Source organism: Salminus brasiliensis, chromosome 9 (assembly GCF_030463535.1).
Source record: "Salminus brasiliensis chromosome 9, fSalBra1.hap2, whole genome shotgun sequence".
NCBI lineage: Eukaryota > Metazoa > Chordata > Actinopteri > Characiformes > Bryconidae > Salminus > Salminus brasiliensis.
Window position 1 is genome coordinate 7,703,910 of NC_132886.1, and position 27,596 is coordinate 7,731,505.

The following is a 27,596-nucleotide window of genomic DNA, read 5'->3' on the forward strand; positions in this document are numbered from 1 at the left end:
AGTGCCGATTATGTAGTTCTATTAAACGCTGATTTTAATCTCAGTATCTACCGACGTTTTACATTTCCTCCTCGCACTCTGATTGAGGCCGACCTCTCTCTGACCAATTACACTCTACACTCTCCCAGCTCAATCTCATGGAGGTAAGGGTCTTCTCGTAAATTGGCCTCCAGGTATGTTCGCAGCCTTTTGTGCGTGTGTGCGAGAGAGAGCGGGAGAAAGGAGAAAGAGTTTCCAGCTCACATCACTGTTTGACATGCGCCCAGAAGAAAGGAGAAATTAGTCATGAAGAAGTCGGCGATGGAAAAGTGTGCATGCTACCTAGCGCTCGGCTCAGGAACAGTATGGTGTCGGTGATTTAATGAGACAGTGCACTTTCTCTCTCTCTCTTTCACTCCTTTTTTCCCTTTCTATTTCCAAAGTCAATCGGGTTTGTGATCCACAGCTTGGCTGTAGCTCTATGTGCTGCCTGGGTGTAATTATAACCACATGCGTCTTGTGCTGCCCCCCCCATACCCCCCCCCTCCCACTCCTTCTTTCTTTTCTTCTTTTTATGTTCTCTTTTTTTTCCCTCAGCCCGACCGTGCGGGGTTCGAGCTACTCTGTGGAAGCCAGCGTCGGTTTGGGCTGGACTGGAGTGGACCGGCTTGTATTTGTATTTATTTATTTATTTATTTTCTAAAGCAGAGGGGTGGACTAGATATAGCAAGGTGCAGAGAAAAAGAGAGGTAGGGAAAGAGAGAGAGAGAAAGAGAGAGAGAGAGATCAATGCGGTGCTGCCAGAGGAAAGAAAGAGCGAGGGAATAGAATGGGAAGCTTGCTCTCTCTCCTTCTCTCTCGCACTCTCTCGCTCTCTCCTCTGGCTCTGCTGAAATCAGCCTCTCTATTATTCATTTCCTTTGTTGTGCGACTGCGCTAATGGCATGGCAAGACGCTTTGCTCAATAGTATATCTCTTTCCTGCGAGAAGGAGGGAGAACAGCAGAGAGTGTGGGGGTCTTGCTCTCATTTTGGAAAGCTTTGATTTTCTTTGCCCAGGTTTTTTTTATTTTCGTTGATTTTTTTATTTTTCTGGCTCTCGTTCTCTCCCTATCTCCCTCCCTCTCTTTTCCCCCCTTCTCTTAGGAGGAAGAGCCCTGTAACATTATCCATATGCATGTTCCCCAGTGTTTCATTTGAAATACAGGAATCATTTCCCTTCCTCAAACACTTTTATTCTTTTCTTGAAGAGGCACAGTCTCTCTTTCTCGCAGGATAATTATTTGCAGTCACGGTTCCGAGGTTCTCCGGGTCTTGTGTCTTCTGCTTGTCTGTGAAGCTCTGCTCTGTTTTTTTTTTAATGAATTTTAACTCAGTAATAGTTTCCATCCAGTTCTGGATTAAAGTCGGGTACACGGGCTGAGAAGGATATAAGCATTGCTAGAAAGACAAAGCTAATAATAGTGGTTAAAAACTACAGCCTTAAAAGTGAAGGTGCTACAGAAGGTTCTTTAAGCAGTTCCATAGGAGAACCACTTTTGGCTCCATAAAGAACCATACCAGAGGTGTGTGAGTGTGAAGAACTTCTAAGCTGGTAAAGAACCACATATATCACCATTCTAGATAAGTGTGGTGTAGTTATCAGGTATCAGGTATCATCGGTCCAGAAATTCATTATTGGTGCATCCCAAGTCTCTGATGATCTGTCCCGGTCCGCTGACCTGTCCCGGTCCTGGACATCCATAACTCTGCAGAGTCCAGTTCCAGTCCTGACTGATCTGATCTGAACACACTTGATCTGAAGTTCTTCAGAAGGTGTGCTACAGATGGACTCTACAGGATAGTAGGACCGCTGAGGAATAAGGCAAAGGGAACCCGCTGAGTTAGGCCCCTTTTAGGAAGTCCATCAAAGCTCAACCTATTTGTAGGTCAGTGCTGATTATGTAGTTCTATTAAACGCTGATCTTTAATCTCAGTATCTACCGATTTCCATGCTTGTACTAAAGAAGTGTGAGTGTGAAGAACCTTCAAGCTGATAAGTGAGGCTTCTTTAAACCTGTGAGTATAACTCGTTTACTATTTTACCATGCTGCAACAGTGCCTCCGCCATGTTTGACAGATGATGGGGTATGACCTTCCATTCCTTCTCCATACTCTTCTCATCTCTTCATTCTAGTGCAAGTTAATCTTGCTTGCCTTGGGCAGGATTTTGTAGATGTTTTCTAGCTGTCTAATCTGGCCTGTGGTTGGTATGTTTACTTTAATGGAGGCATCTCTTAATTGTGCGCTTTACTTTAACTTCAGGAGTTCAGAAGGTTTCTGCTTGTGGTAGAAAGTCAGTACCCCTTCTGATAAGTGGAGCTAGGAATGATGAGATTTGACAGAGTTGAAGGGAGGTGACGGGGTGATGGAGGGTTCTGAAGACAAGGTAGAGATTGTACTTATAGGACATTCAATTGGGAGGATGGTATTAATGACACCACCTACATCCTCAAGAGGGTTCTTGGCCTGAACCAATGGAGGAAATCGGTATTCATCTACATTAGTTCCATGTTCTTCCAGGGTTTATTTCGGTCTTGCTGAGCTCACCTGTGAATTTCATTATATTTTTAAGGTTGGAACAGTTGTTGGCTTGGTCACTCCTGAAGTTTTCTGCCTAATGATGACCTTGAGAGTTGAATGAATCCCATTTAGAATCAACTCCAGATTGTTTATCTATCCTTAATATGTCATAAAATAGCAAGGGGACTTACTTAGTCAGTTGCCCCATTAAGTTTTGAACAGATGAAAATGGAGAGACTGTATAAAAACATGTTAATAAATAGTTATTGCAGTTATATAACCCCTTAACGCTGAAAGGGACTTCTGTACAAACCTGTGGGGCTATTCTTCAGTAATAGAAGTTTTGGCTGGGTCATAGACTGTATAATGGGTTATTTTATATAATGGGCCTTTGTTTCATTTCAAATCCATTGAGGTGATGTACAGAGGAAAAATAACAAAAACGTGAGTCTCTGTCCAAATACTTATGGGCCTCACTGTACATGCATGGTTAACCAGAGCATACGTTTGATCTGATCATGGCTTTTAGTGTTTGCCAGGCTACTGTAAGTGTAGAGGTGTTAATAAATTCTATTTATGAAGTTACAGGTTGACGTCGTCTTACTGCCAGATGGGTCAACAGATTATATATATATATATATATATAATATAAGCCGTTTTTTCAAAGATGTGAAGCACACTCTCTGTCAAAGTTTTGTAGACACCTAGCTTTTCAAAGTCCTTTTAGTACAAATCACCGTGTTTTGTGTAGGTTTGCAGTATCTTTACATATTAGGCTGTTAAATTATTGCCTTTTTTATTATTGAAGTGAACAGCTCAGGGAACAACTGACAGTCTGACCTCAGAAATAAGGCCGAACCACACATTTCAAAAGAAGACAGCGTCCTCAAACCTGTCATGGACATTGTAGCAACCTACACTTGAACTTGATTCCATAGAAGAACCCTACATGTTCAGAAAATATGTGGACACCCCTTCTAATGAATGCATTCAGCTACTTTAGGTTGCACCCATTGCTGACACGATGTGCAAATGCACACACACACATACCTTGTCTAGTCCAGGAAGTACTGGCAGTAGAATAGGACTCACTGGGGAAGATAAGCATGAACCTCTTGGCACCATGCTGCTGCCTAATGCCAGGCGTGGGCTAGAGGGGAAAATGCCCCCCAGTGTTGTGCTGTGGAGCAGTGGAAGAACTGTGTTCTTAGGAATGATGGTGGTGGAGCTCTATTCAGTACTTTTGGGATGAGTTGGGGAGTTGGGGATGATGAGGTGGGGTGGTGATCATTATCCAACATCTCGACCTCAGTAACGCTCTTGTAGAAAGTCTTCTTCCCTGGACAGTAGAGACAATTACTCCAACATAAGCAGGACAAGCTCTTTTTAAATACCCTTGATTTCGGAAGAAACAAATAAGCAAGTGTCCCAATACTTTTGTCAACATTTGGTGAATGTCAGAAACTGTGTAAGTAGGTTTTAAGGACTAATGTCTTCTAAGAATGGTTGTTGAGTGAGGCCCAAATGTGCTTCTTCTACGGCATTGCTCAAAAACCATTAGTAGCACCTTTATTTTTAGGGGTGTACAGTAGTGCTGACTACAGAGGTCCAGTTTTAGTGACAGTAGGCTTACTCTCAACACGCATGGACGTGTCGGAGACTGGAGCACGGAGCAGCATCTACATCTGTTTCCTTTTACCCGGCCATGCTGGAAAAAGTGATCCGCTCTCCGCTCTCTCGTACAACAGCCGCTGGACCTGAACCCGCCCTCCGCTCTGACATCATCACACGGGACACGACCCTTCCCGCAGTCGCGTGCATCTCTTTAATCTCTCCTAATCAGCAGTGAAGCAGGATCACCCTTCGCCCCCGCGGGTCGGTTGACCCACATCGGCGGGTGACGGCTGGAAGTTTCTCCCGACTTTTCTCTCTCTCCCTTTCCTCCTTTTCTCTTTTTCCAAGTCCTCTTTTTCTCCCCATAATGAGAAGTGGGTGTTGGCGTGAAGGTTATTCAATCTTAATGTCCTCCCGTGTGTGTGTCAGCTCTCCCTGACTGCACTAAAGGAACGCGCACACCTTTGATCAGAAGACGCAGACATGTGTCGAGTGGAGCCACTCGCTGGTTAAAATAAATTCTTAATTTGAACTCGGGGGTTTGGAGAGGGGGGTGAAGTAGCAGGAGGGGTTCGCTAGATGTGAAAACTCTTAGAAAAGGATGGGGGGGGGGGGGTTACAGGAAGACGAAAAGAGCTGAAAAGAGAAAGCCGAATTGTCTCTAGTGTGTGTGAAGCTTTCGTTCCAAGCCTCTGGAGGTAGAAGGTCTCCGTCTTGTCGTTTAGTCGGGAGGGAGTATTCTGGAAAGAGAGTGTTTGTTACTGGGGAGGATCCCTCAAGGCTGTTTATTTACAGCCAGGATTCTGATACTAACCTCTTAAACTGCATGTGGAGTCTCACATTTCTCATTTCTACTAAAGACATCACTTTAGCACTACTGGCAATGCCTTGCAACTCGGTTTAAGCTTTTAGTATTTTGAAACTATTTAAAAACAGCAGCTGCTCTTTGCAGTTTAACAGTGGACAGAAAAAATGAGAGATAATTGAAATATTACATTAACATATATTAAAGTTTAGAGCATTATTTTCTTGTAGTGTTGTACTACTATGGCGATATATTATAATATATACCATTGCAAATTCAACATTATAAAGGTACAAAATCAGAGACTTAGAGAAAGGCACAGTGGGGTTTAGCCTGGTTACAGTGGGGTTTAACCTGGTTACAGTGGGGTTTGGCCTGGTTATAGTGGGGTTTGGCCTGGTTATAGTGGGGTTTAACCTGGTTACAGTGGGGTTTGGCCTGGTTATAGTGGGGTTTAACCTGGTTACAGTGGGGTTTGGCCTGGTTATAGTGGGGTTTGGCCTGGTTATAGTGGGGTTTAACCTGGTTACAGTGGGGTTTGGCCTGGTTATAGTGGGGTTTGGCCTGATTATACTGGGGTTTAACCTGGTTACAGTGGGGTTTGGCCTGGTTATAGTGGGGTTTATCCTGGTTAAAGTTTGGTTTAGCCTGGCTACAATTTGGTTTAGCCTGGTAACAGTAGAATTTAGCCTGGTTACAGTAGAGATTGGCCTGGTTACAGTGGGGTTTATCTTGGTTATAGTGGGGTTTAACCTGGTTACAGTTTGGTTTAGCCTGGTTATAGTGGGGTTTAACATGGTTAAAGTTTGGTTTAGCCTGGCTACAATTTGATTTAGCCTGGAGTAGAATTTAGCCTGGCTACAGTTTGGTTTAGCCTGGCTACAGTTTGGTTTAGCCTGGTTACAGTAGGGATTGGCCTGGTTACAGTGGGGTTTGGCCTGGTTATAGTGGGGTTTAACCTGTTTACTGTTTGGTTTAGCCTGGTTACAGTTTGATTTAGCCTGGTTACAGTAGGGTTTAACCTGGTTACTGTTTGGTTTAGCCTGTTTACAGTTTGGTTTAGCCTGGTTACAGCAGGGTTTAACCTGGTTACTATTTGGTTTAGCCTGTTTACAGTTTGGTTTAGCCTGGTTACAGCAGGGTTTAACCTGGTTACTGTTTGATTTAGCCTGTTTACAGTTTGGTTTAGCCTGGTTACAGTAGGGTTTAACCTGGTTACTGTTTGGTTTAGCCTGGTTACAGCAGGGTTTAACCTGGTTACGGAAGGGTTTAACCTGGTTACTGTTTGGTTTAGCCTGGTTACAGTAGGGTTTAACCTGGTTACGGAAGGGTTTAGCCTGGTCACAGTAGGGTTTAGCCTGGTTACAGTAGGGTTTAGTCTGGTTACGGAAGGGTTTAGCCTAGTCACAGTAGGGTTTAACCTGGTTACAGTAGGGTTTAGTCTGGTTACGGAAGGGTTTAGCCTGGTCACAGTAGGGTTTAACCTGGTTACAGTAGGCTTTAGTCTGGTTACGGAAGGGTTTAGCCTGGTCACAGTAGGGTTTAACCTGGTTACAGTAGGGTTTAGTCTGGTTACGGAAGGGTTTAGCCTGGTCACAGTAGGGTTTAACCTGGTTACAGTAGGGTTTAACCTGGTTACAGCAGGGTTTAACCAGGTTACAGTAGGGTTTAGTCTGGTTACGGAAGGGTTTAGCCTGGTCACAGTAGGGTTTAACCTGGTTACAGCAGGGTTTAGTCTGGTTACGGAAGGGTTTAGCCTAGTCACAGTAGGGTTTAACCTGGTTACGGAAGGGTTTAGTCTGGTTACGGAAGGGTTTAGCCTGGTCACAGTAGGGTTTAACCTGGTCACAGTAGGGTTTAACCTGGTTACAGCAGGGTTTAACCTGGTAACGGAAGGGTTTAGTCTGGTTACGGAAGGGTTTAGCCTTGTCACAGTAGGGTTTAACCTGGTTACGGAAGGGTTTAGTCTGGTTACGGAAGGGTTTAGCCTTGTCACAGTAGGGTTTAACCTGGTCACAGTAGGGTTTAACCTGGTTACAGCAGGGTTTAACCTGGTAACGGAAGGGTTTAGCCTGGTCACAGTAGGGTTTAACCTGATTACAGTATGATTTAGCTTGTTTTTTTAGCTGTAGAGTAGCTCTGCTTTTTATTGTAGGAACTAAACATACAGTCAAATAGAATCAACATGTGGTGTGGTTTGTGAGACAAATGCAGAAAAATCCCAAACCAAAGTATTTAACTGTTTTCATGAAGGGCAGATAAGCTGACTGCGAGCTATCAAAGAACCAGCTTGCTCCCTTTAGCTAACCGATTAATATCTGTGCTTAGAGCATGGGGTTAGGGTTAGGGGTTAGGGGTTAGGGTTAGGGTTAGGGGTTAGGGTTAGGGCTGCATGTGCTTGTTGGTTATAGTAAAACGCATCAGAGTGTGGAATTGGAGCTTTCTGTGAGCTACCGCTGTATGAAATAAGCTCCATGCTGCCTTTGTTGTTGGATACACTGTGATAGTTTCTGAGCGAGCATGCGTTCACATTCGGACTGCCATTTACATTTCTATGGAAGTGCTTACTGTTTATGCATTTTCTTACACAAAATAGTAGTTTAAAGTTCAAATAGAATGAAAGTCCATTAATTATCTGCTTCATTTTACAAACATTTTGCAACAAAATTGGGGAATTTAGAATCATTTAGAATAAAAGACAGAATAGCTGCTTTTTGGCCTCAGAATTGAAGGGTTACTTGCACTGAATAGGGTTCACTGGGGCGGAGTTGAGATTTCCTGAAGTGTTTCTTGCCGTCTTAAATAAAACGATGTGTGTGTGTGAGGGTGTGTGTGTGCAGTCGCTGGGCTTTGCACTGGGATGCGTCTGATGATGTGGCCTGTATTCCTAGTGAATGTTTGAATCTGGCTCTGGTGGTTATTGATCAGCTGCAGTGCTAGCTAGACAGAGCAGTGCACACCAGATACAATGGCGAGTTCCCCAGGGCTTTCTCAGGAACTGCAGCTCAAGGGTTGTTAATACCGGGCCCGAGCTCATGGCTGGCACAGCCGGTTCAAATTTCTGGAACTAATGGCTGCTGCTAGATATACTGTAGTGGAATACACATTTCTGAGCCTCGTAGGCGAAGTGTACTCAGAATCACATGATTCAGATTAAGAATCCACAGGTTTAGACTAGGCCTCGACATTTTAAGACCAGAATCAGATTTAAGTTCAAATGTTTTAGAAATGTTATATTTCTATTTTAGTTTTTTTTATATTTATATTTTAGGTTTTCATTTTTAGTAGTTCAGTTGTTTGAGTAAAACAGTGCTTTACAGATGATGGATCTGTGATTTGTTTTAAAACTTAAATTTACATAAATAATATAAATCAGAATATCAATCAGAACATTTTTTGTTTTATTGATTAAGCGTATTTGAATGTACAGGGAATTTGTCTGGTTAGCATTTGGGTTTTGGTTAATTACCTCTTTTTTTTTTCTTTTTTTTTTTTTTGGAAAGAAATTCACACTACAGTTTAGTTTTGAATGTCTTTGACATTGTTTTGTTATTTTAACCATGATGGTGTTTTGTGAAATGAACAAAAAATAAAAAATACATTTCCTATAGTGGGGTCCAGCGATTACGACAGTGAAAAGCTCATTCATTTTACTACTTTTAGCACTCAGACTAAACTACAGGGTTCTGTAGTGTTGTCTAGGTTAAACATCTCCAGAAATCAGTATGTACAAAAGTTGGTGCACATATGAATGTATTATTAAATGCTTATCTAAAATCTTTATCTATTTGTTTGTGCTCTAGTGGGTCCTTAATCATCTGCGGTGCTTGGGCCCCCGATGATTGCCACTTGAGATCTAATTTGTAGTTCTCATAGCAGTCTAAGGAAATCAGTTTCAGATAATAATCAAATAGAGGCTGGTTCTCTTCTTGGTTGCTAACAACTATAATTCAGATATATATCTATTCTGTAAACTGGTCGGGCAGTAATTTCTAGATACATTTCTAGACTGATTGCAGCACAGTGTTGCCTGGGTCTACAAGACCATAAGAAATTGAAACTGAACAGCTGTAAACAGTCCACAACATTTAAAAAATTGTAAATCTGCTTAAAAATCTAATTTTTGAATTCTTATTTTACTTATTTTACCCAGTTTTTCTCCCTTTTTTTGCCTTTATATCCTTTTTCCACTCTTTCCGTCAGTAAATCCCTTTCTCCCTCATTTATCTCTTGAGATTTGTTCTCTCACTGAAGAAAATGATACTTGAAAATTGCCTTAATTGAAATTTCCATATGAATAAAATATATTAACATTTTTTTTTACCAAAAGTAAGCCAATAACCAAAATGCCAAAACTGTGTTCCTGTAATTCTGTATATGTTATTTATGCAGAATTGATGTACACATTCAAATCTGTTAAATTCAGTGCATCAGCTTGTTCAGTGCTCTCTCTCTCTCTCTCTCTCGCGCACTCCCTCTCTCTGGTGGTTTGACAGATTGGCAGGCGAGTGTTGCTGGGTGGTGCGGTCCAGGCCAAAGAGAGAGGCCACCCCTCCTTCTGTCGCAGTGGGAGTCTCCGTAGGGGGAAGCAGAAAGCTCGCTCAGTCGGGGGTCTAGGGCCCGCAGCAGGAGAGCCCCATAGCTGAGAAGAGAACATCAATTAAAACATTATAAATATTTAAGTGGAGAAAAGATTCAATAATATTAGGTCAGGGAGGTGTCAGAGCCTGACCCCAGATGAAAGATCCGGAATGATAAATGTCACTGGAACGCCTCTGCAGTGGGCAGCGCTGTCGGACGTTGACGAATGACCGAAAGCACAGGCGTGATATTGTGTGGCTTATTTTAAATGGCATCAGTCAATGTCCTTAGAGGACGACATTAAAACCCCAAAAGGCCACTGAGGTTAACATCTGCTCTTAGAGCTAGGATGTGTGTACGCTGTTAAAAAGCCTTTTAATAGACGGTTCTCTTGCAGAACCCGTTAAGTAAATGAGAATGCGAACGTGAAGTTGACTTTTTTTTTTTAAAAGAACCCGTTAAATTACATTATTTGCGGTTCTTTAACGTTCTCTAGTGAACCAAAGATGGTTCTTCTGTAATGTCGCTTGAAGAACCCTTTGTGGCATCTTTATTGTAGATTTTAGAGTCTTTTTAGAAGTTTTATTAGGTGTTTAATATGAATATACACATGTGTCCAAAAGTTTGTGGACACAGCTTCTCATAAATGCATTCAGCTACCCACACAGATGTGCAAGTCTAGTCTGTAGAGAATAGAAAAGGCCGATAGAAAGGGGACTCTTATGAGCAGATAAGCATGCCTTATTGGCACTATGCCTAATGCCAGGTGTGGTCTAGAGGTTTATAAAGCTCCGAGCATTGAGCTGTGGAGCAGTGGAACTGTGTTCTCTGGAATGATGGGTGTGGAGTTGTGGATGATGAGGTGGGGTGGTTATCATCCAACATCCTGACCTCACTAACGCTCTTGTTGCTGAATGCAATCAAATTCTTGCAACAATGCTCCTTGAAAATCTAGTAAAAAGCCTTCTTCCCTGAACAGAGGCTCTTTGATAATACCCTTGAGTTTGGAAGAAACAATGAATGAGCAGGTGTCCCAATACTTCTGTCCTTATAGTGTATTGTGTTAGACATATGTCTGTCCTGGTGTGTTGCCTAGGCTTTAATAGGCCCAAGAGTTGAAACATGAACGTACCTGAATAAAACAGGACAAGTTTTTGATAAACCATCCCACTCGTCCTGTGTTATCTAAACCTGCGAGCTGTTCTTTGTATTTTTATCTTTTCCTGCTCCTTGACCCTCCTTCTCCAATACTAAAGGAAAAAGATGATATAGAGAAGCATGAGTGCTGATTGTCAGTCAGCCTGAGCAGAGTGCCATTGATCCCCTGTCCATTCTTTGGGGGATTCAGGCGGGAGGATGTCTAGATCTAATGGATTAATGGGTCTAAACCTGGGCGTAGAGCAACCTGGTATTGACATTGAACTCTAATCCTATGCATTGCCGTGACCTTGCTCCAGCGAGTACCCACACACTGCTCATCCTAGCAGCACCAAAGGTGGGTTTGTGTTAGAAACCAGGCAACCTACAGATTAAAGAAGCAAGTAAAGCAACTTTCAGGGCTTTTGCAGTGTTTGTGTAAGGTCTAAACCTTTATATCGACTGAGAATAATCTTAATAGTGTAGTAATTGCATAATTCATAGGCTTGTATACATATATCGTAAACAGTACGATAAGTAGACTGGAGTACATACTGATTATATTGCTGGAGACATAGTAACAAATAAAAAAAAGCTCACAATGACCTAAAATCAAGAGCAGCTATCTGTTAGGCCTGACTGGGGTTTACAATGGTTTGGGATTTTCATGATATGATAACCATCTCAGAAAATACCATGGTTTTATGATCTCACAGTATATGGTATTTCACAATTACCCCTCTTGTTATTGTTATTATTATTATTATTATTATTATTATTATTATACACTAAATCTTACAATAAGAATTATTGTAAGAAAATAAAGCATATAGGTCAAGGCTAAGGGTGGAAGTGATATACCGGTTTTTGGTACCATGGTATGAAAATGCATGGTTATCATACCATGTACAGATGCTTAATACTTAATGCAACTGAACAGAGAGTCCCGCCAATTTCTTACTATTTCCAGAGTTTTTAAAACCAGTCATTAAATTATTTAATAAGGACAATAATCAGCAGATTAATCCATAATGAAAATAATCATTAGCTGGAAATAAACTAATTCAAAAGTGCTTCACCTTACTTTAACTGTAGTAAAGCTTTTGTTCAACCAAAACAAACTGTTTATAAATTAAACACTTAAATATCCGTAGTGTAATAGGTAGTGTATAATAATAATAATAATAATAATAATAACAAGAGGGAGAATTGTGAAATACCATATACTGTGAGATCATAAACCCATGATATTTTCTGAGATGGTTATCATACCTTTAAAATGCCATACCAGTGTAAACCCCTGTCAGGCCTAACAGATTAGCTGATTAGATTGCATAGCAAATTACTGTAATAATGGACATTCTAATAAACTATCCAATTATCCAAGTACCACAAATCAAAGCTCCACTGTATCCTATAGAACCAAATGACCATTTTAACCAGCTCTATTATTTACCCTATATTTCCCTACACAGTGAGTTACACAAGGAAGTCTTTGTACATATACATTTCTGGCATTTGGCTGATGCTCTTATATCAGAAATGATATCAGAAATTTGAATCATGATACACAGGTAGGAGAATCTAGTGTTAGGAGTCTTGCCTGTGGTGTAGAGTCAAGTATTTGCCTGGCCTTGGGAATGGAATCCTAGTCTGCCCGACTGAAGGTGGTGTAGTTATCCACTACACCACCGTCAACTGCACTTTCCAATGTTTCAGTGAACTCAGTGAAAAATAACTGCTTCTTCCAATGATTGCATAACACAAGGCCATTCCTTCAGACACAGTGCAGTGCAGATAGGATGCCTCTACTGTCACCTGTAACTTCCAGTGTCTGAAGATATCTTCATGAGCATTTCAGACTAGCCATACTAACCCAAGCAAGGAGTTGCACTTTGGTCAAGCTAGTTCTCAGCCATTACTTGCCCGACAGTCTAGAAAAAGACACAAAGTGTGGTCATGTCCGCTGAGATTTGATGGAGTTCGGGTGACCGTGCTTGACGTGACTGGGCCAATGTCCCAAGCTTTCTTCAGTTGAGTCGGCCAAGCATCTGCCAGGGGCAGGCTGGGATTTGCGTCCTCTCCTACCACCTCCTGCTTGGTTCTGCCGGGTCCCAACAGGGACCGGTGCGCTGATATTTTTAGAGGGTATGTTCCACAAGCCTCTGTCGCCATGAGAGAAGGACAATGGAGGGTGTTGGGTTACATCAATACTTGGCGTGGAGGCTGAGGGAGCTGGGAGAGGAAAGAATCCTGGGTGGGCTTGATGAGTTCTGGAACGGCACTCCTTAAGGAATTTCACACCCGTGTGAAATGCCTCCTCCTTATGAATCAAGGCACAAACAGCCAGGTTTGTCCATCTACTTCTTGCCGAGATCTTGATGTGGGCGGAGGTTCTTGTCGACAATAGGACGGTTTACTGGGATTCTTCCCTGAAAAAATACGCATGCCAAACATGCTACATGTGAATCAGATATACAGTAGATGCAGTACACTGGACTTTACTGATAGAATTAAAGTTACACAGTAAGTAATGGAGTTCTGGACCAGAGCCTGAAACTCTGCAGTCCATTGTCTGCCGGAGGGACACGCAGATTTGGGTGACTTATATAATAAAGCCAGTTTTTGCTGATTTCAACATGCTAGCACCCCCCTCCCCCCCCCCCTCCTCCTCAAAACATTAAGCAGACACCAGTTCAGTGACTCATCTTTACTTACAACAACAAACTGACCAAGACTCATGGTTACGGCACTACTCTCAAACCTTTAAAGAACCTGATTGTTGAAGGTCGTCTTTTAGGCCTGTAGGAGAAGCCTGTATGGACTACAAGGACTATTGACACTAGCTACATGTCCAGCAAATTAAGAAACAGTCCAGCTAACTGGCTTGCTAATAGATTTCCATCGTCTATATATATATATATATATATATATATATATATATATATATATATTCAGTACATTGTGCACAAAGGTTAAGGCAGTTAGCTGCCAAATAACGTGCTTCATTCAGCCAAAATTTCAAGCCACATTTTCAGTCAGCCTGCAGGTTCATCTGGCAAAATAATGGCCCTGAATAGTCAAAGAAATTATTTACGCAATATATGTCCATGTAAAAAGTAAAACAAAATAGCAAGGTTCTATAATTATCGATATCGAATAACCTAGGACCTAATATCCTGCATATTTCTTAAATCTATTTTTTTTAACCAATAAAAACAACTCCACTTATGATCTTTGTGTAGCTTTAGGTTCCAAAAATCATTTTCCAGCCTCTCTTTATCTCTTAACATTAAACAGGCTCATTTTGAACAAGCCCCCTTTTGATTGGATGCTTTGCCCTGTGCCCCATTCAAAAAGCAGGGGTGAAACACTCCTTATAACTTCAGTATGGGCGGGGCTAAACTGCTGTAGGCTGAATAGGCAGATAAATGTAAGTGCAATGGTTTTCACGGAACCATAAACACAGGTAAAATTAGGCTGGTCTTGCTTTTGGCTTTGCTTTTTAGCTTCACTTGTATTTGGAGAATCTGGACTACTGTGTTTACACGAGGCTTAACAGTGTTTACAGATTACGTGCATTTTATTTACTCTTATTTAGGCAGGGAAAAGCTGCTTTTCAATTGGATTAACTCTTTAAAACCCCAAAGGCAGATGCTGATACTAATAATGAATGTTTACAGGTGACATCTCTGTAAAACACCAACAAATTGTAATTGGGTAGCATATGATCAGAGCAGATTTACAAGTTACATTGTTTTTGTAATTAACATTTAAGAAATTCTTGCAAATTCGAAACTTACAGAAGACAAGTGAAAGGACTGTAACTTATCGAGCATCTATTATTGTTATCTTTGTTGACTGTATTCCTTTTTGATTTTTAGTGAAGAGCAAACAAGTCACCCAAAAGGTAACTTTTAAGTGTAAGAAGTACTTAATTCAATAAGAAATCAATATCCGAAAGACCTTTGCTGTTGTTTCTAAAACACATATCCTGTAGAACAAGAAAGTTTTACGAAACATAGTTCCGTTTCATCCGTCATAGATTATTCATAACAGTGTCTGAGGTTTTCAGAGACATTTTCAAGAAGATGTTTGACAGATGAGACTTCGGACTTGTGTACAGTAACGTCCATTTGTTTCATGGCTGTCAGGGCCATTTTGAGACAAGGTTGATCTAAGAATTGGCCTAGAAGGCTTGTTCCATATTACGAATTAGATGGCCACTGCAGAGCAACAAGATTGATAGCCAGCGCTGTTGCGGACCTGGTTTGCCTTTGAAAGACAACACTGCAGATAGGAGAATATTGATGTGTGCGACCCGTGGCTGCCTGCAAGCAAGGCTGAATTATTCAGGGAAGTGTGTCACATTGAGAACGTAACACACACCAATCTCGGCTTCGTGTGCTTTGTCTTGCTTTGTCTTCTGTTCCGTTGAATTGGCTGACTCCATGTAGAATGCATGAGCACTGAGTTCAGCCTGAGTATATTTTATGTTCTTCGTCGAGGAAGGAGGGAGTCCGTGATTGTCTGCCTTCGTGTTTTTTGGGCCTATTATGGAGGAATTGTGGCATAATGTGGTATTACCCAGATAATTGCGACCGTTTCGGCAGATTTTGGGAATCGCTGCTTGTTTTGACTCCCTGCCATGGAGATTCTCCACATGGTGGATCATATCTTCAGAAGGAATCACAAACTGTTTCACATTTTGCTTAAAATGGTGGAAATAGCTTCCAAGTTTTAAAGAGGTACATCACCAGTTTCTGTTGTCGTTACTGTAAAATTCTATCGCACTTTAAAAGGATGTTTGTCTAAGCTGGCCTTCGCACTTCATTAATTACCTCAGTATTGTCTAGAATACTGGAAATGGAAATGTATTTGGATATTTTATAAAAATAATACATTTTAATCATACAAGAAACATTTTTTTTAAGAAAAGTTTGCACAGTTTCCCCATTAGCCCAAATGCAACCAATGTGCCACCAGTTTTTCAAGGGTTCTGTAGTAAATACAATGGTTCTCAAAGAATGTCTGAATGGTTCTTTGCCTGGTTAAAATGATATTCTCAATGGTTCTTTATAGAACCTTTTTTAAGGATTCTTTTGTAAGGATTCTGCTAATCTTACAGTCAAAGAAGCCCTTTTCAGAACTATATAGAGCCCTTTTTGGGACAGATTTGGTCTAAAGCTATGAGGCTCATGCAGCTAACAAATAACCATTACTTGTTAGCTACCTTCGCCTCATAGCTTTAAGCTTGTATCAAAGCTTTGAACCACCACACATTTCCCGTTTTATCCTAAATGTAGCCAAAGTGGGCCTTTAAGGTCAATGTTTCTCAGTTGAATGCTTAAATGGTTGTTTGCCTGGTTAAATGGTTCTTCTCTGAGGCGGAAACCCTCTTGTGGACGGTCCTTTATACAGTCTTTTGCTCTGTTAAGATTTCTGCTAATCTTAGGAGTCAAAACAAGACATTTTTAGTAGTAAATAGAACTGCTTTGCTTCCAGTGAAAGACTGGAAAGTGTCCCACATATGTGTCTTCAGATTTGGGCTGTAGCTAATAAACAATGGAAGCTAATACTAGCTACATTGATTACAATGTAGCTAGATTACATTGTAATCTTGACTTGCTTTTTTAAAAATGTATTTTTTGTTATTTAACCTGATTTTTACCTCAGGTTAATCATGTCCAATGCTGGCTGCTAGCTAGCTAGCTGTCTCACTATCACACACAGAGCCTCCTAGATAGGAGGACGAGAGCTAGCATGTCCGTCCTCCTATGTAAGACATGCAAAGTATTTCTGTTATTGTATGGAAATGGAGGCAAACGGTGTATTAACTAGCTACGAACAGAGTTAGCATTCGTTAAGTAGCCTCACATTGCCTCTACATTAGCCTGTAGTACTGTTCTTCATGCTTTTTTAAGCAGTTTAGCATTAGCATGACGCATACGTCAGTAATACTCTCCCCAAACTTTACACAATTACAAGCGTCCCTGAATCTTATTTAAGAACGTAACCCTTGCAGCTGTGTCCTCTCGGCGGGGGCAGTACCCAGCAGTGACCGCGGCATGCCGTTTTGTGCCACAGATCCCGAGTGTGCCCCCGAGAGGGTATGTGAGGATGCGGAGGACGGACGTCTGAGGAGGAGGAGGTGCTCTCCTGAGGAAGGGGACGAGGCAGAGGAGGAGGACGAGGAGTACAGCTGCCGCGCCTGCCGGCAGGTGTTCGGCTCACTGAGCGATCTTACCCAACACAAGATTAATCAATGCCAGCTGACAGGTAAACAACACTCACTCTGCCGCGCTGAGCCTAGCTTAGTGCCTAGCACCACCGGCCCAGCCTCTCACTTCAGTTCGTCTGTCCTGTGTACCGTAGTTTTTGTGTTTTGCATGTTGTGAAGTGAGAATTTGGAGGCCCGATATTTTAGAAGCCCGAGATATTCCATAAAACACCAAGACATTCAAGGATACATCCTAATTAAGCCATAATTAGGTTCAGTTCCTGTGTAGTGCAGGAAATCCTTAAAGTTTAGAAGACTCCTCGATGAGTTAGACCCTCTTACACTCTAATAAATACCCTGCTGCATGTTTTTCGAGTGATACCATAGTAGAACTACTGATGGTTCTGGAGTAATAGAGATGTGTGAGTGTTAACATCAAGTTACGGTTCTTTAAACCTTCAAAAGGTTGCTCACATTCACACAATCTCTTTTACCATGCCCTAACAGTGCCTCCACCATGTTTGACAGATGATGTGGGATGCCTCAGATCATGAGCGCATCCTTTTCTTCTCCATTAACTTTTAATTCCAAAACGGGTCTGACTAGACCGTCAGTCACTGGTTGAAATATGAATGGAAGTTCTTATAACACTAAAAACGGCGTCTGTTTATGAATAAAGACCCGCCAATCAGCTCGCTGGTTATGCAGCAAACAGATGACCCCCTCCCATGTGTGGAGATCAGTGGCCAGAAAAAGGTGCAAATTAGAGCTGAACGCTACAAACTGTTCATATAAATTTTTGTTGGATTTTATTGGTATTATTTTAACGGTAATCTGACCTTTAGACCCTTGGTCTCTTCCCGTTTATAGAGACAGTAGCCTGGTCTCATATGGCTGGAAATAACTGCCTGGCTGCATTGCAAAGATGGCCGCTGAGTGAACAGACTTGCCCCTAAGGACTTAGTTTTTTTTAGATGTGTGACTGGAAAGAACTTTTTAAAGGTCTGAAGAACCTTTGTAGATGTAAAGGTTCTTCACGAATTTGAAAGATCTTCTCACTCAAACGTGTTACAGACATGGCTCTTCTGTGTCATCCCTCACACACGTTTATAGCACCTTTATTTTTAAAAATGTAGGTTAAAAAGATCATTTATTTAAAGAAAGTTCATTTATTTCCATCCTTCTGTCCCTCCCTCATTCATTCTAGTAGTCCATCAAGCTGAATGGAGTCTCTTAGTGTTAGCCTTTAGTCTAGCAAGGATGCCAGACCACTTGCCACACTCCTGCGTCCTTTCACACTGGCTCCCTTGGTTGGTTGGAGAAGCTGTTGGCTTGGGTCTTGGCAAGCTGAAGCTCCAGTACCAGTAATCTGATAGTCTGTACGTATGAGATGTAAGACTTTAGGAATTACACATGAAACAACATGTAGTGTGATTTCTGCTGAACCCTGAAAAGATTGTGTGCTCATCTTGTTAGGGTTTGAAAATAGGTTATCTGCTGGCCTTTTTAAATGTTTTTTATATCTTAAATGGTGTTATTAATAAAATAAAATAAAATAAATATGAATATTAATATATTGTCACTGTAAATATAAAAAAAACCTCTGAAATGTAAGTCCTAAAGGAGGAGGAAAAGTTGCTAGATCCAAATTATGTCAAAAAGTGAAAAATGGGGAAAAAACAAACAAACAAACAAATAAAAAACAAAAAAACTATATATATATATATATATATATATATACTGCACATGATCTATTTTGTGCCTTTTCGTGCTCCTATTTACTTTTCTTTTTATACTTTTTCAAAGCTTTAATTGTCTGTCCACAGATTACTAAAACACACCTAATATAATAATGTTTCTATATTTTTTTCATAAACACGTAATTAAGAGTTTCTTGTCAGTTTGTTTGTTATATTTAATTAGAATTTCTTACTTTCTTTTTATCTTTTTTTGTTCTTTCTTTTCAGTAGATCACAATTTAGCTCACTTTCTGTCTTTATCTAATCTTGTTACATATGGATGTGAAATTGTTAAAGTTGTGGCTCGGCGGTCAGAGCACCAGGCTATTGATGATAGAGTTGTGGGTTTGATACCCAGGCTCGGCAAGCTGCCACTTTTGGGCTCTTGAGCAAGGCCTTTCACCCTCTCTGCTCCCTGGGTGCAATGGCTGCCCACCACTCCGGGCACGTGTGCTCACTGTCACTGTATGTGTATGGGTGTGTGTTCACTGCATGGATGGGTTGAAGGCAGAGGCCAAATTCCGTCTGTGTCCAACACTAATGGTTAATATGGGTGTCCTGTCTTGTCTTACTGGTTATTTATATTTAAAAATAAAGAAGTCCTTCTTTCTGCCTGCTGAGACGTAGCCACAGTAACCTTGTTTCCTGGCCATGTAGGTTGAAGTGGGTGTACTCCTGCATTAGGTAGATCATAGTCATATGAGCACTCATTTGTCAACTCCTGCAATCTTCTGGAGCTCAGCTAATATCGGCGAGTGTGTGAGGGTCACTGGCAGATGGGTGTCATTGCTTGTCTGATGTATGAACACGGCTAAAAATACACTGACAGCGATGGCTGGGGAAACTAATGGTATCAGCTAAAGGCTTTTCCATCCAGTTTCTTGAGGACTGGGCGTCCTCTTTATTTTGCACTAGACTCCAGACTCTCCAGACTCCTGTATCAGTGATCTAGATTAGAGTGTTTCCAATAAGCCAGATGATTGAGTTTTTTATTATTATTTAGTGGCTGATAGTGTTTGTTCTCTCAGTGATTGTAGTGTTTTGTCAGATCTTATATAAGAATATAATTTCAGAATATTTGTATAATGGACTTACCTTTTAGTATTAAAATGTCCTGCTGCATGAATTATTAGTTTTTCAAAGAAAACAAATGCATGTGGGAAAAGTTTACAGAATTAATGAAATTATGTAATGGTATTATTAGTTAAATAAAAATTACTAATACTATTTTTTTTATCTTTATTCATTATTATATTTTAAGGAAACAATTCTTAAATTGAATTCAATTAAAGTTTATTGGTCACAGTACAACTAGTAGTACAATGCTTTGACAACTGTCTGATAATATAAAAAACAAGATACAAATAAAAGTTAAAGGTTAAAAAGAAATATATATGTAGATATAAGAAATAAAAATATAAATACATAAAAGTATCTATCTATGTATGTATATATATTCTATACATTTAGTATTTTTTTTATATATATCACATAACAGTCAAAATAGCAATAGCAAACTTCTTAACTTTCAATGTAAACCTATTTAATTAAGATTTAAGAGTAATATGGTAGAATTTCTATTGGTGAAATTTTGACACAATGTGAATTGTCAAATAATGAAAAACAGCAATAAATATATATATATATATATATATATATATATATATATATATTTATATATATTAAATATATATATATAAAACAAAAATAATAGACATAAAAATACTTATACTTATAAATAAATATACTTCTGTAGGGAATATCAGTAAATTTGTGAGTTAAGGGATTTTTATTTCTTTATTTAGTACTTGTTTAGTTTCGAGCTGAAGTCCAGCACTGAAACCAACTGTTTTTTACTATTACTGACATTTTTTAACTGTCATTGAAACACCTCTCCATATGATTAGTGTTTGTACATCTAAAACACCATCATAAAGGTAACTGGGCTCATTATTATGTTATGATGCTTTAGATTTAGCATAAAAGCCTCCAAAAACCAGAGAACGTGAAAGAAAAAGTAGAATAAATGATTAATTTTGCCCAAATAAGAAAAGAGGAACCTTTTTCGGGGGGAAACGTGATCATTTTGAACCGTGCAGTGGAATGACTGCACCTTTCCAAAAGGAACATTGAAATGGTTAGGTAAATATTTAGTGGGAGATGTAGAAGAGGAGGGGTTTGAGAGTGATTTGAGCTCACGTCCCCAAAGATCTGCTTTACTATGCACATGACAGTAAAGCCTCTGTGTGGATTTTCATCTTAAATGTATAAGTGTGTCGGAGAGAGAGAGAAAGAGAGAGAGAGGGGTTTATAAATGGGCGAATGTGCAAGCGTTCCTCTTGTATCTAACCACAAATTATAAGGCATGAGTGATCTGGATTGGTCTCATGTGTCTAGACCAACAGTAAGATATTCCATATGAGTATTACAGAGATTTTCCGTTCGCTGCGAGCTGCTCTGTTTGGGAGGGAAAGGAGTTTATGAACATGTTGTGTGTGTATTAGTGAGGGTTGGAGAGAGAACGAGTGTGTGTGTGTGTGGTTATCCATGAGGCAGAGGAAATATGAGCTGTGTGTGTGTGTGATAAGGCATATTATTTTATTCATTTGAGAAAGACAGGCAATCAACTCAGCAACACTAGCAGGCAGGGCTGCAGTGAATAATTCAGCTTAGACCTAATGCTATTCAAATGCTCGGCGAGTACATTCAGTATGGATGTATTTGTCACACGTTGCTCCCCAAATTAGTGCTGCGCCTGACTCGCCCTGGCTCGTGCATCTGCTCTGCTACTTCTTACGACAGTCTTTCCCTGCGTATGAGCTCCTTCAGACCTGCTGGAGAGGATTTGCCACAAATGGCTTTTGGCTTGAGAGTGAAAAACCTTTTGGCTTGCTTAGGTCACAGTTCTTGTCTGCGAAATCGGATGTGTACTATAGTTTTGCATGATTTATTTCTTGATTGTAGAGTCATTTTTATGACACAGGTGCAGTTTCCATTTTGCACTATTTAAAAATAGAATAATATATAATAAATAATACATAACAAAATATGCAATTAAGAATAATATTTTAAATCGCAACCTGAAAGATTCAAAGGTTGCTCCAAAAAAATTCAATAAAATGTTATTGTTAAATCCTTAATAATATTATCCATTTTTATTCAGATTTGGAAGCTGTATTTACAATAAATTTGTGACGGGGTGGTAAATTCCATCCTAAAATGGCCACTTTTCTTTACATGGTCAAAGTCCTCACCTTGCGCACATGCCAGTCAATGTGAAACTATAATTTTCTTTGCTATAGCAGTGTACAAATGTTCATTAATGTATTTTGCATGACGGGGTGGTTGGTGTTGAGCTTGTATGACCCTGTCACACATGAAACAGCAGCAGATAAAGAAGGTAATGGCAGAACTTGCTCCCTTTTTTGTTCCTGGCTGCTTCCAAGGTTTACATGATGTCACGTCCTCTTTACGATGTCATTTAAAGCAACAGTACATTATTTATATACAGAACACGTTAGTGTGACGGGGTGGTAGGTCAAACCGAGGGGCTTAAATCCTAACATATCTACATAAAATGAGTTTTTTATTGTGAATAAATAAATAGACTTGAATACAATCCTGACAATAATAGATAGAGGTTCCTTTCAAAAATGATCAAATTAGTTTTAAACGTCATGTTGGTCAAAATGTACATGTACTGATTAAATTATGTAACGATATCATGTGTAGTGTGATACTCTTTAAGAATTTTCTTAAATTATATGATAACAACACTTAATAATATATTTAAGCATTGGAAACTCACTGTAGGTCAATTCTGTGAAAACCTTTCTACAAACACACATTGGTCACTGGTCATTACCAAATGACCAAAAAAGTTGAAGAGAGGATATTATATGATAAAAATATATTTTTTTATGAAAATTTTGTCTTGGGTGAAAATTCCTGTTTGTGGGGAAAGAAAAATAAACTCCCATAATTTTGCTGTTTTTCTTTTTTTAACATTTTTTTTTTTTTTGCATTTTTTAACATTACAGACTAATGAAAAAGTCAGCTAAGCCAGTACAGAATGTAAATTGTGTGTAAAAAAGGTCCTGGTTTATAATAAGCATCTCTAATAACTGTGTAATTGCACATTAACAGTCCATGTAATACCAATGCAACAATAAGTGATCAGCGATTACAGCAGTGCAGCTTATGTAATTACACCGGCATGTTTCAATTACTGTAATGTAAAGCAGCAGCAGTTCATATCAATACGATTAGCCTCATCTTATTACACATCTACAATCAAATGCAAGAGAATGTGCTATCACAGTAATGCAGATACACTCGTTGTTAATCCTTCTGGAACAGTAAATACACCACCAGTACTTACACTGTTGTTGCCTGGGTCATTAATGTGTAGCCGCTGCGAAGTAGTCACGTAATAAAGTGTTCGTTTTTACATAATAGTGTCATTTATGAAACAGGAATAAGGCTTTAATGGAATGTGTAGCAAAATAACTCTAACTCTGTAGGTCTGAGTGTTAAACTTCATGTTACAGAATTATTTTTTTAAAGCTGGACTCACATTTCAGTTCGTAATGTTGGATGAATTGAATACAACCTGCTTTATTATGCTGCCTTCCTGCCATTAGACTAACCCCTCATTAACGTCAATCTCTTAGACAAATAACTCCTAATTGAACAATACTTGAAAAGCGGTTTGAATTAGACCCCCCATGGAAGCTGAATAAAAGAAGGTAATTGCCTTTTCGGAGCTGTGAGGAGCTCTCGCCACCTCCCAAACAAAAGAGACGCGTACGGTTAAACCAGGTCTTTCCGGAGAATGGACGCAAACTGGTCCTTCATTGAAAGCGTTTTGCAGGCAGTGCCCCACGGCTGATTTTGATTGGAACTGTGTTTTGAAGAACTACAGCTTTTACTGTTCCCCTTAGTGCTCAGAAGTCAGGCTGCATGGCCAAAATACCAGTGTTAAGATTGTACTGCTCTTTATATGCCTTTCAGTATATGTGGCATAGTTAACTGGCTTACATTGTTTTTATTATTTTTCCAGAATAGTTTTTTCATTGATTTTGTTGGATACAATAATTACCTTTATTACTATTCTGCACTTGTGATTGACCAGGATGTTAATATTTTACCCCTTAACACTCCAAGGCTTATTACACACTAATTACACACTATTACAACATTTCTGAACTTCATAATTTATTAACTGTATCTTAATAAAATGGTATAAAAACCAATTAAGCTGAAAGATATAAAAATAAAAGATAATATATATAAAACAATAAATAATAGTAGTGCTGCAAACACAACTTTCTACATTTTTATATATAACAAAGTCCTCAAGTAACCAACTAGGAATACTTTTTTTTTTTTTAGCGCACTTGAGTTTTAGTGCACAGCATCAGAAACTTCTTTTAGTGCAAATAACAGCAACAATCCCCTCATTTCTAAGTGAATGAAGTATGTAAACATTACAGAACAACGTTAAAAGGAACGTGCTTTAATCTTCCTCACTCTACCCATCTTTCACCAACGTGCCTGACTTTAAATGGACCGATATATCGACCGACCTCTAGTCCAAGGTTTTATATATAACCACTGACTTACTAAAGAACTGTAGTAGAACCGTTTTCTTAAGGGTGAAAGCACAAGGATGAGAGGACACATACATACAGTGTAGAATAATACAGGGTAGCATAGTGTACTGCAGAACAGTACAGTGCGAGAGATAACATGTAGGCTTTTGAACGACTCACATTTAACACATTGTAATTGGTCAGAGGCTCATCTGTTCGTTTGCAGCCCATTGTGCACGGTATTGTAAAGGCCAATATCACGGTAACGCTCTGTACGTTGAAAATGTGAGGACTTACAGCAAGGAAGTAGTTAAAAGAACTAGATGTCCAAGTCTACGTAATTTGAGTTATTGCCGTATGTATTCAGAATGCCGACTGTTAAATAGCACAGAAGACATAGCAGCGAGAGGAGCAACCGAGGAGAAGGTTATTGCACATATGAGAAGGGTATTGCATGTATGAGACAGCATGCTAGACGAAAAAGTAGCACTAAATAGCACACAAGTAACACTAAGTAGTAGCGAGGGCACCAAACACTACAGATGGTTGGCAGTGTTGAGTATATGGAGTGAAGACGAGATGGCAGGACTAAACTAAAATAGATGCCTAATGCATCTGCTAAGTTCAGAATGCTACAGTAATAGCAAAAAGGCTTCCATATAGTGTGAAAAAGGCAGATTTTGGTTCTGAGTAGGGCCGATTTTTAAAAAGGTTCTTTTAACTATGTGTTTTCCATCATAGAGAAGCAGCATTTGACCATCAATCGGTGTTTAAGGTCTTCTGTGTAACCATTGCCTTACTAAAGAACTGTAGTAGGCAAAGCGGCTAGGCTCAAGATTCGAACTCGAGACCCCCAGACCATCGTGGCAGCGAGGTACACTTTTATTAAAAAATGTACTATATATATGTATATATATATATATATATGGTGTGCCAGGAAACAGAACCCTAGCCGACCAATGAGTAGGACGGTGTTGTTATCCACTACACTACACCAACCACTACATCTTCTTTCACACTACACTCATATATGAGGAAGACGGTGTTGTTATCCACTACACTACACCAACCACTACATCTTCTTTCACACTACACTCATATATGAGGAAGACGGTGTTGTTATCCACTACACTACACCAACCACTACATCTTCTTTCACACTACACTCATATATGAGGAGGACGGTGTTGTTATCCACAACACTACACCAACCACTACATCTTCTTTCACACTACACTCATATATGAGGAGGACGGTGTTGTTATCCACTACACTACACCAACCACTACATCTTCTTTCACACTACACTCATATATGAGGAGGACGGTGTTGTTATCCACTACACTACACCAACCACTACATCTTCTTTCACACTACACTCATATATGAGGAGGACGGTGTTGTTATCCACTACACTACACCAACCACTACATCTTCTTTCACACTACACTCATATATGAGGAGGACGGTGTTGTTATCCACTACACTACACCAACCACTACATCTTCTTTCACACTACACTCATATATGAGGAGGACGGTGTTGTTATCCACTACACTACACCAACCACTACATCTTCTTTCACACTACACTCATATATGAGGAGGACGGTGTTGTTATCCATTACACTACACCAACCACTACATCTTCTTTCACACTACACTCATATATGAGGAGGACGGTGTTGTTATCCACTACACTACACCAACCACTACATCTTCTTTCACACTACACTCATATATGAGGAGGACGGTGTTGTTATCCACTACACTACACCAACCACTACATCTTCTTTCACACTACACTCATATATGAGGAGGACGGTGTTGTTATCCACTACACTACACCAACCACTACATCTTCTTTCACACTACACTCATATATTGAGAATTTCCCCACTGCGGGACTAATAAAGGACTATCTTATCTTATCTTATCTTATCTTATATGAGGAGGACAGTGTTGTTATCCACTACACTACACCAACCACTACATCTTCTTTCACACTACACTCATATATATATATATATATATATATATATATATATATATATATATATATATATATATATATATAAATATATATATGAGCACACCAGATCTCTGGCAAGACTTCTAACTCTACCCCCTCCTACCTGTCTAACATAACTCAAATGTACGTCGCTTCGGATAAGAGTGTCAGACCACTGCTGTTACTGTAAGTGTAGATACTGTAGTACGGTACAGTACAGTAGAGTAAAACTAGGTCTTTCCAAAGACACAAACCGCTCCTTCATTAAAAGCATTCTGCTGTCAGGACCTCAGACTGGTTTGGAAGGTTACTGGCGTTCACTAGCGTTTCTTCTGGTGTTTGGAAAGGAACGGAAAGCGAAGCGGATGGACACATCTGCGTTCCGGCAGGAAAGTGGGAGCGAGCGAAACACAAAGAAAGAAAAAGAGAGAGATGTAACATGTCACCCCGATCAATGGCTGCCTTTGTCTCCCCCCAGTCTGGGAGAGGTTTAACACCTTTCTGTGCACTTAAGGCGCGACCGCTGGCCTGCGCTGAGGGAATCCGGCGGTATGGATCGGCCTGTGTCCCTAATGCGATCGGTGCTATTGATCGCACTAATGCTGGACTGCAGAAGGAGCCAGAGGAAGAGAGAGGAAGAAAGAGAGAAAGTGGAGAGAGAGAGAGAAAGTGGAGAGAGAGAGAGAGAGAGAAAGTGGAGAGAGAAATCAAGAGGCCGAGAGAGAGCGAGAGAGAGAGAAAGAAAGCCAGGGAGAGAGGGAGAGTGCATGCTGCAGGAATGTGTCTCTAGGGAGCAGGCCATCTTCGACTAGGGCAGGGCTGGAGGAATGTTTGCAGCACCCCCTCTCCTCGCGCTCTTCTTTCTTGTATCGACCCCCTCCACACTCACACACACACACACACATGCACACACACTTTGCCTTCGACAGGGACTCTCCAGATGCTTGGGCAGGGCTGCTGGAATGCCTCCCCTGAGAGAAGGTCTACTGCACACATGGCGCGGGGCGGGTGGAATGCGCCCCCGGAGAGCAGGAGGAGGCAGAGCTAGAGGTATGTTTACCCCTGAAAGCCCCCTGCGCTCTCTGGGCCAGGGCCCGCTCTGGATCTGGCTCCGGCACGGCTGTGGATCAGGTTTCCGCGGGCCGGGTGCTGCATCCTGCTGTCCACCCCAGGCTCCGGTTGCCTCAGGGAGTTGAGAGAAGGTGGAGCGCTTTGTCTGCTCTTAAGAGCCTGTTATCAACCCTCAACCAGGCAGCTGATCAAGGTCAGAGTAGCTTGAATGCAGGTTACAGATCGGGTCCTCGCCCGCATCCTAATGCGGTGGTTCTTGGACGGACAGCAGAAGCAGACACTTTG

General features: G+C 40.4%; 1 protein-coding gene across 5 annotated transcripts in view; it reads left to right on the forward strand.

The window, feature by feature from the left end:
- znf521 (zinc finger protein 521) overlaps nt 1-27,596 on the forward strand; it is a 202,399-nt gene that overhangs the window by 21,697 nt on the left and 153,106 nt on the right. For all 5 annotated transcript variants that reach the window (XM_072687266.1, XM_072687267.1, XM_072687264.1 and 2 more), the window contains one exon: nt 16,765-16,956. Coding sequence is in view for 2 of the 5 variants with exons in the window: in XM_072687264.1 (XP_072543365.1) it covers nt 16,765-16,956 (192 nt within the window). In the remaining 3 variants the exon portion in view is untranslated. The remainder of the gene's footprint in view (nt 1-16,764; nt 16,957-27,596) is intronic.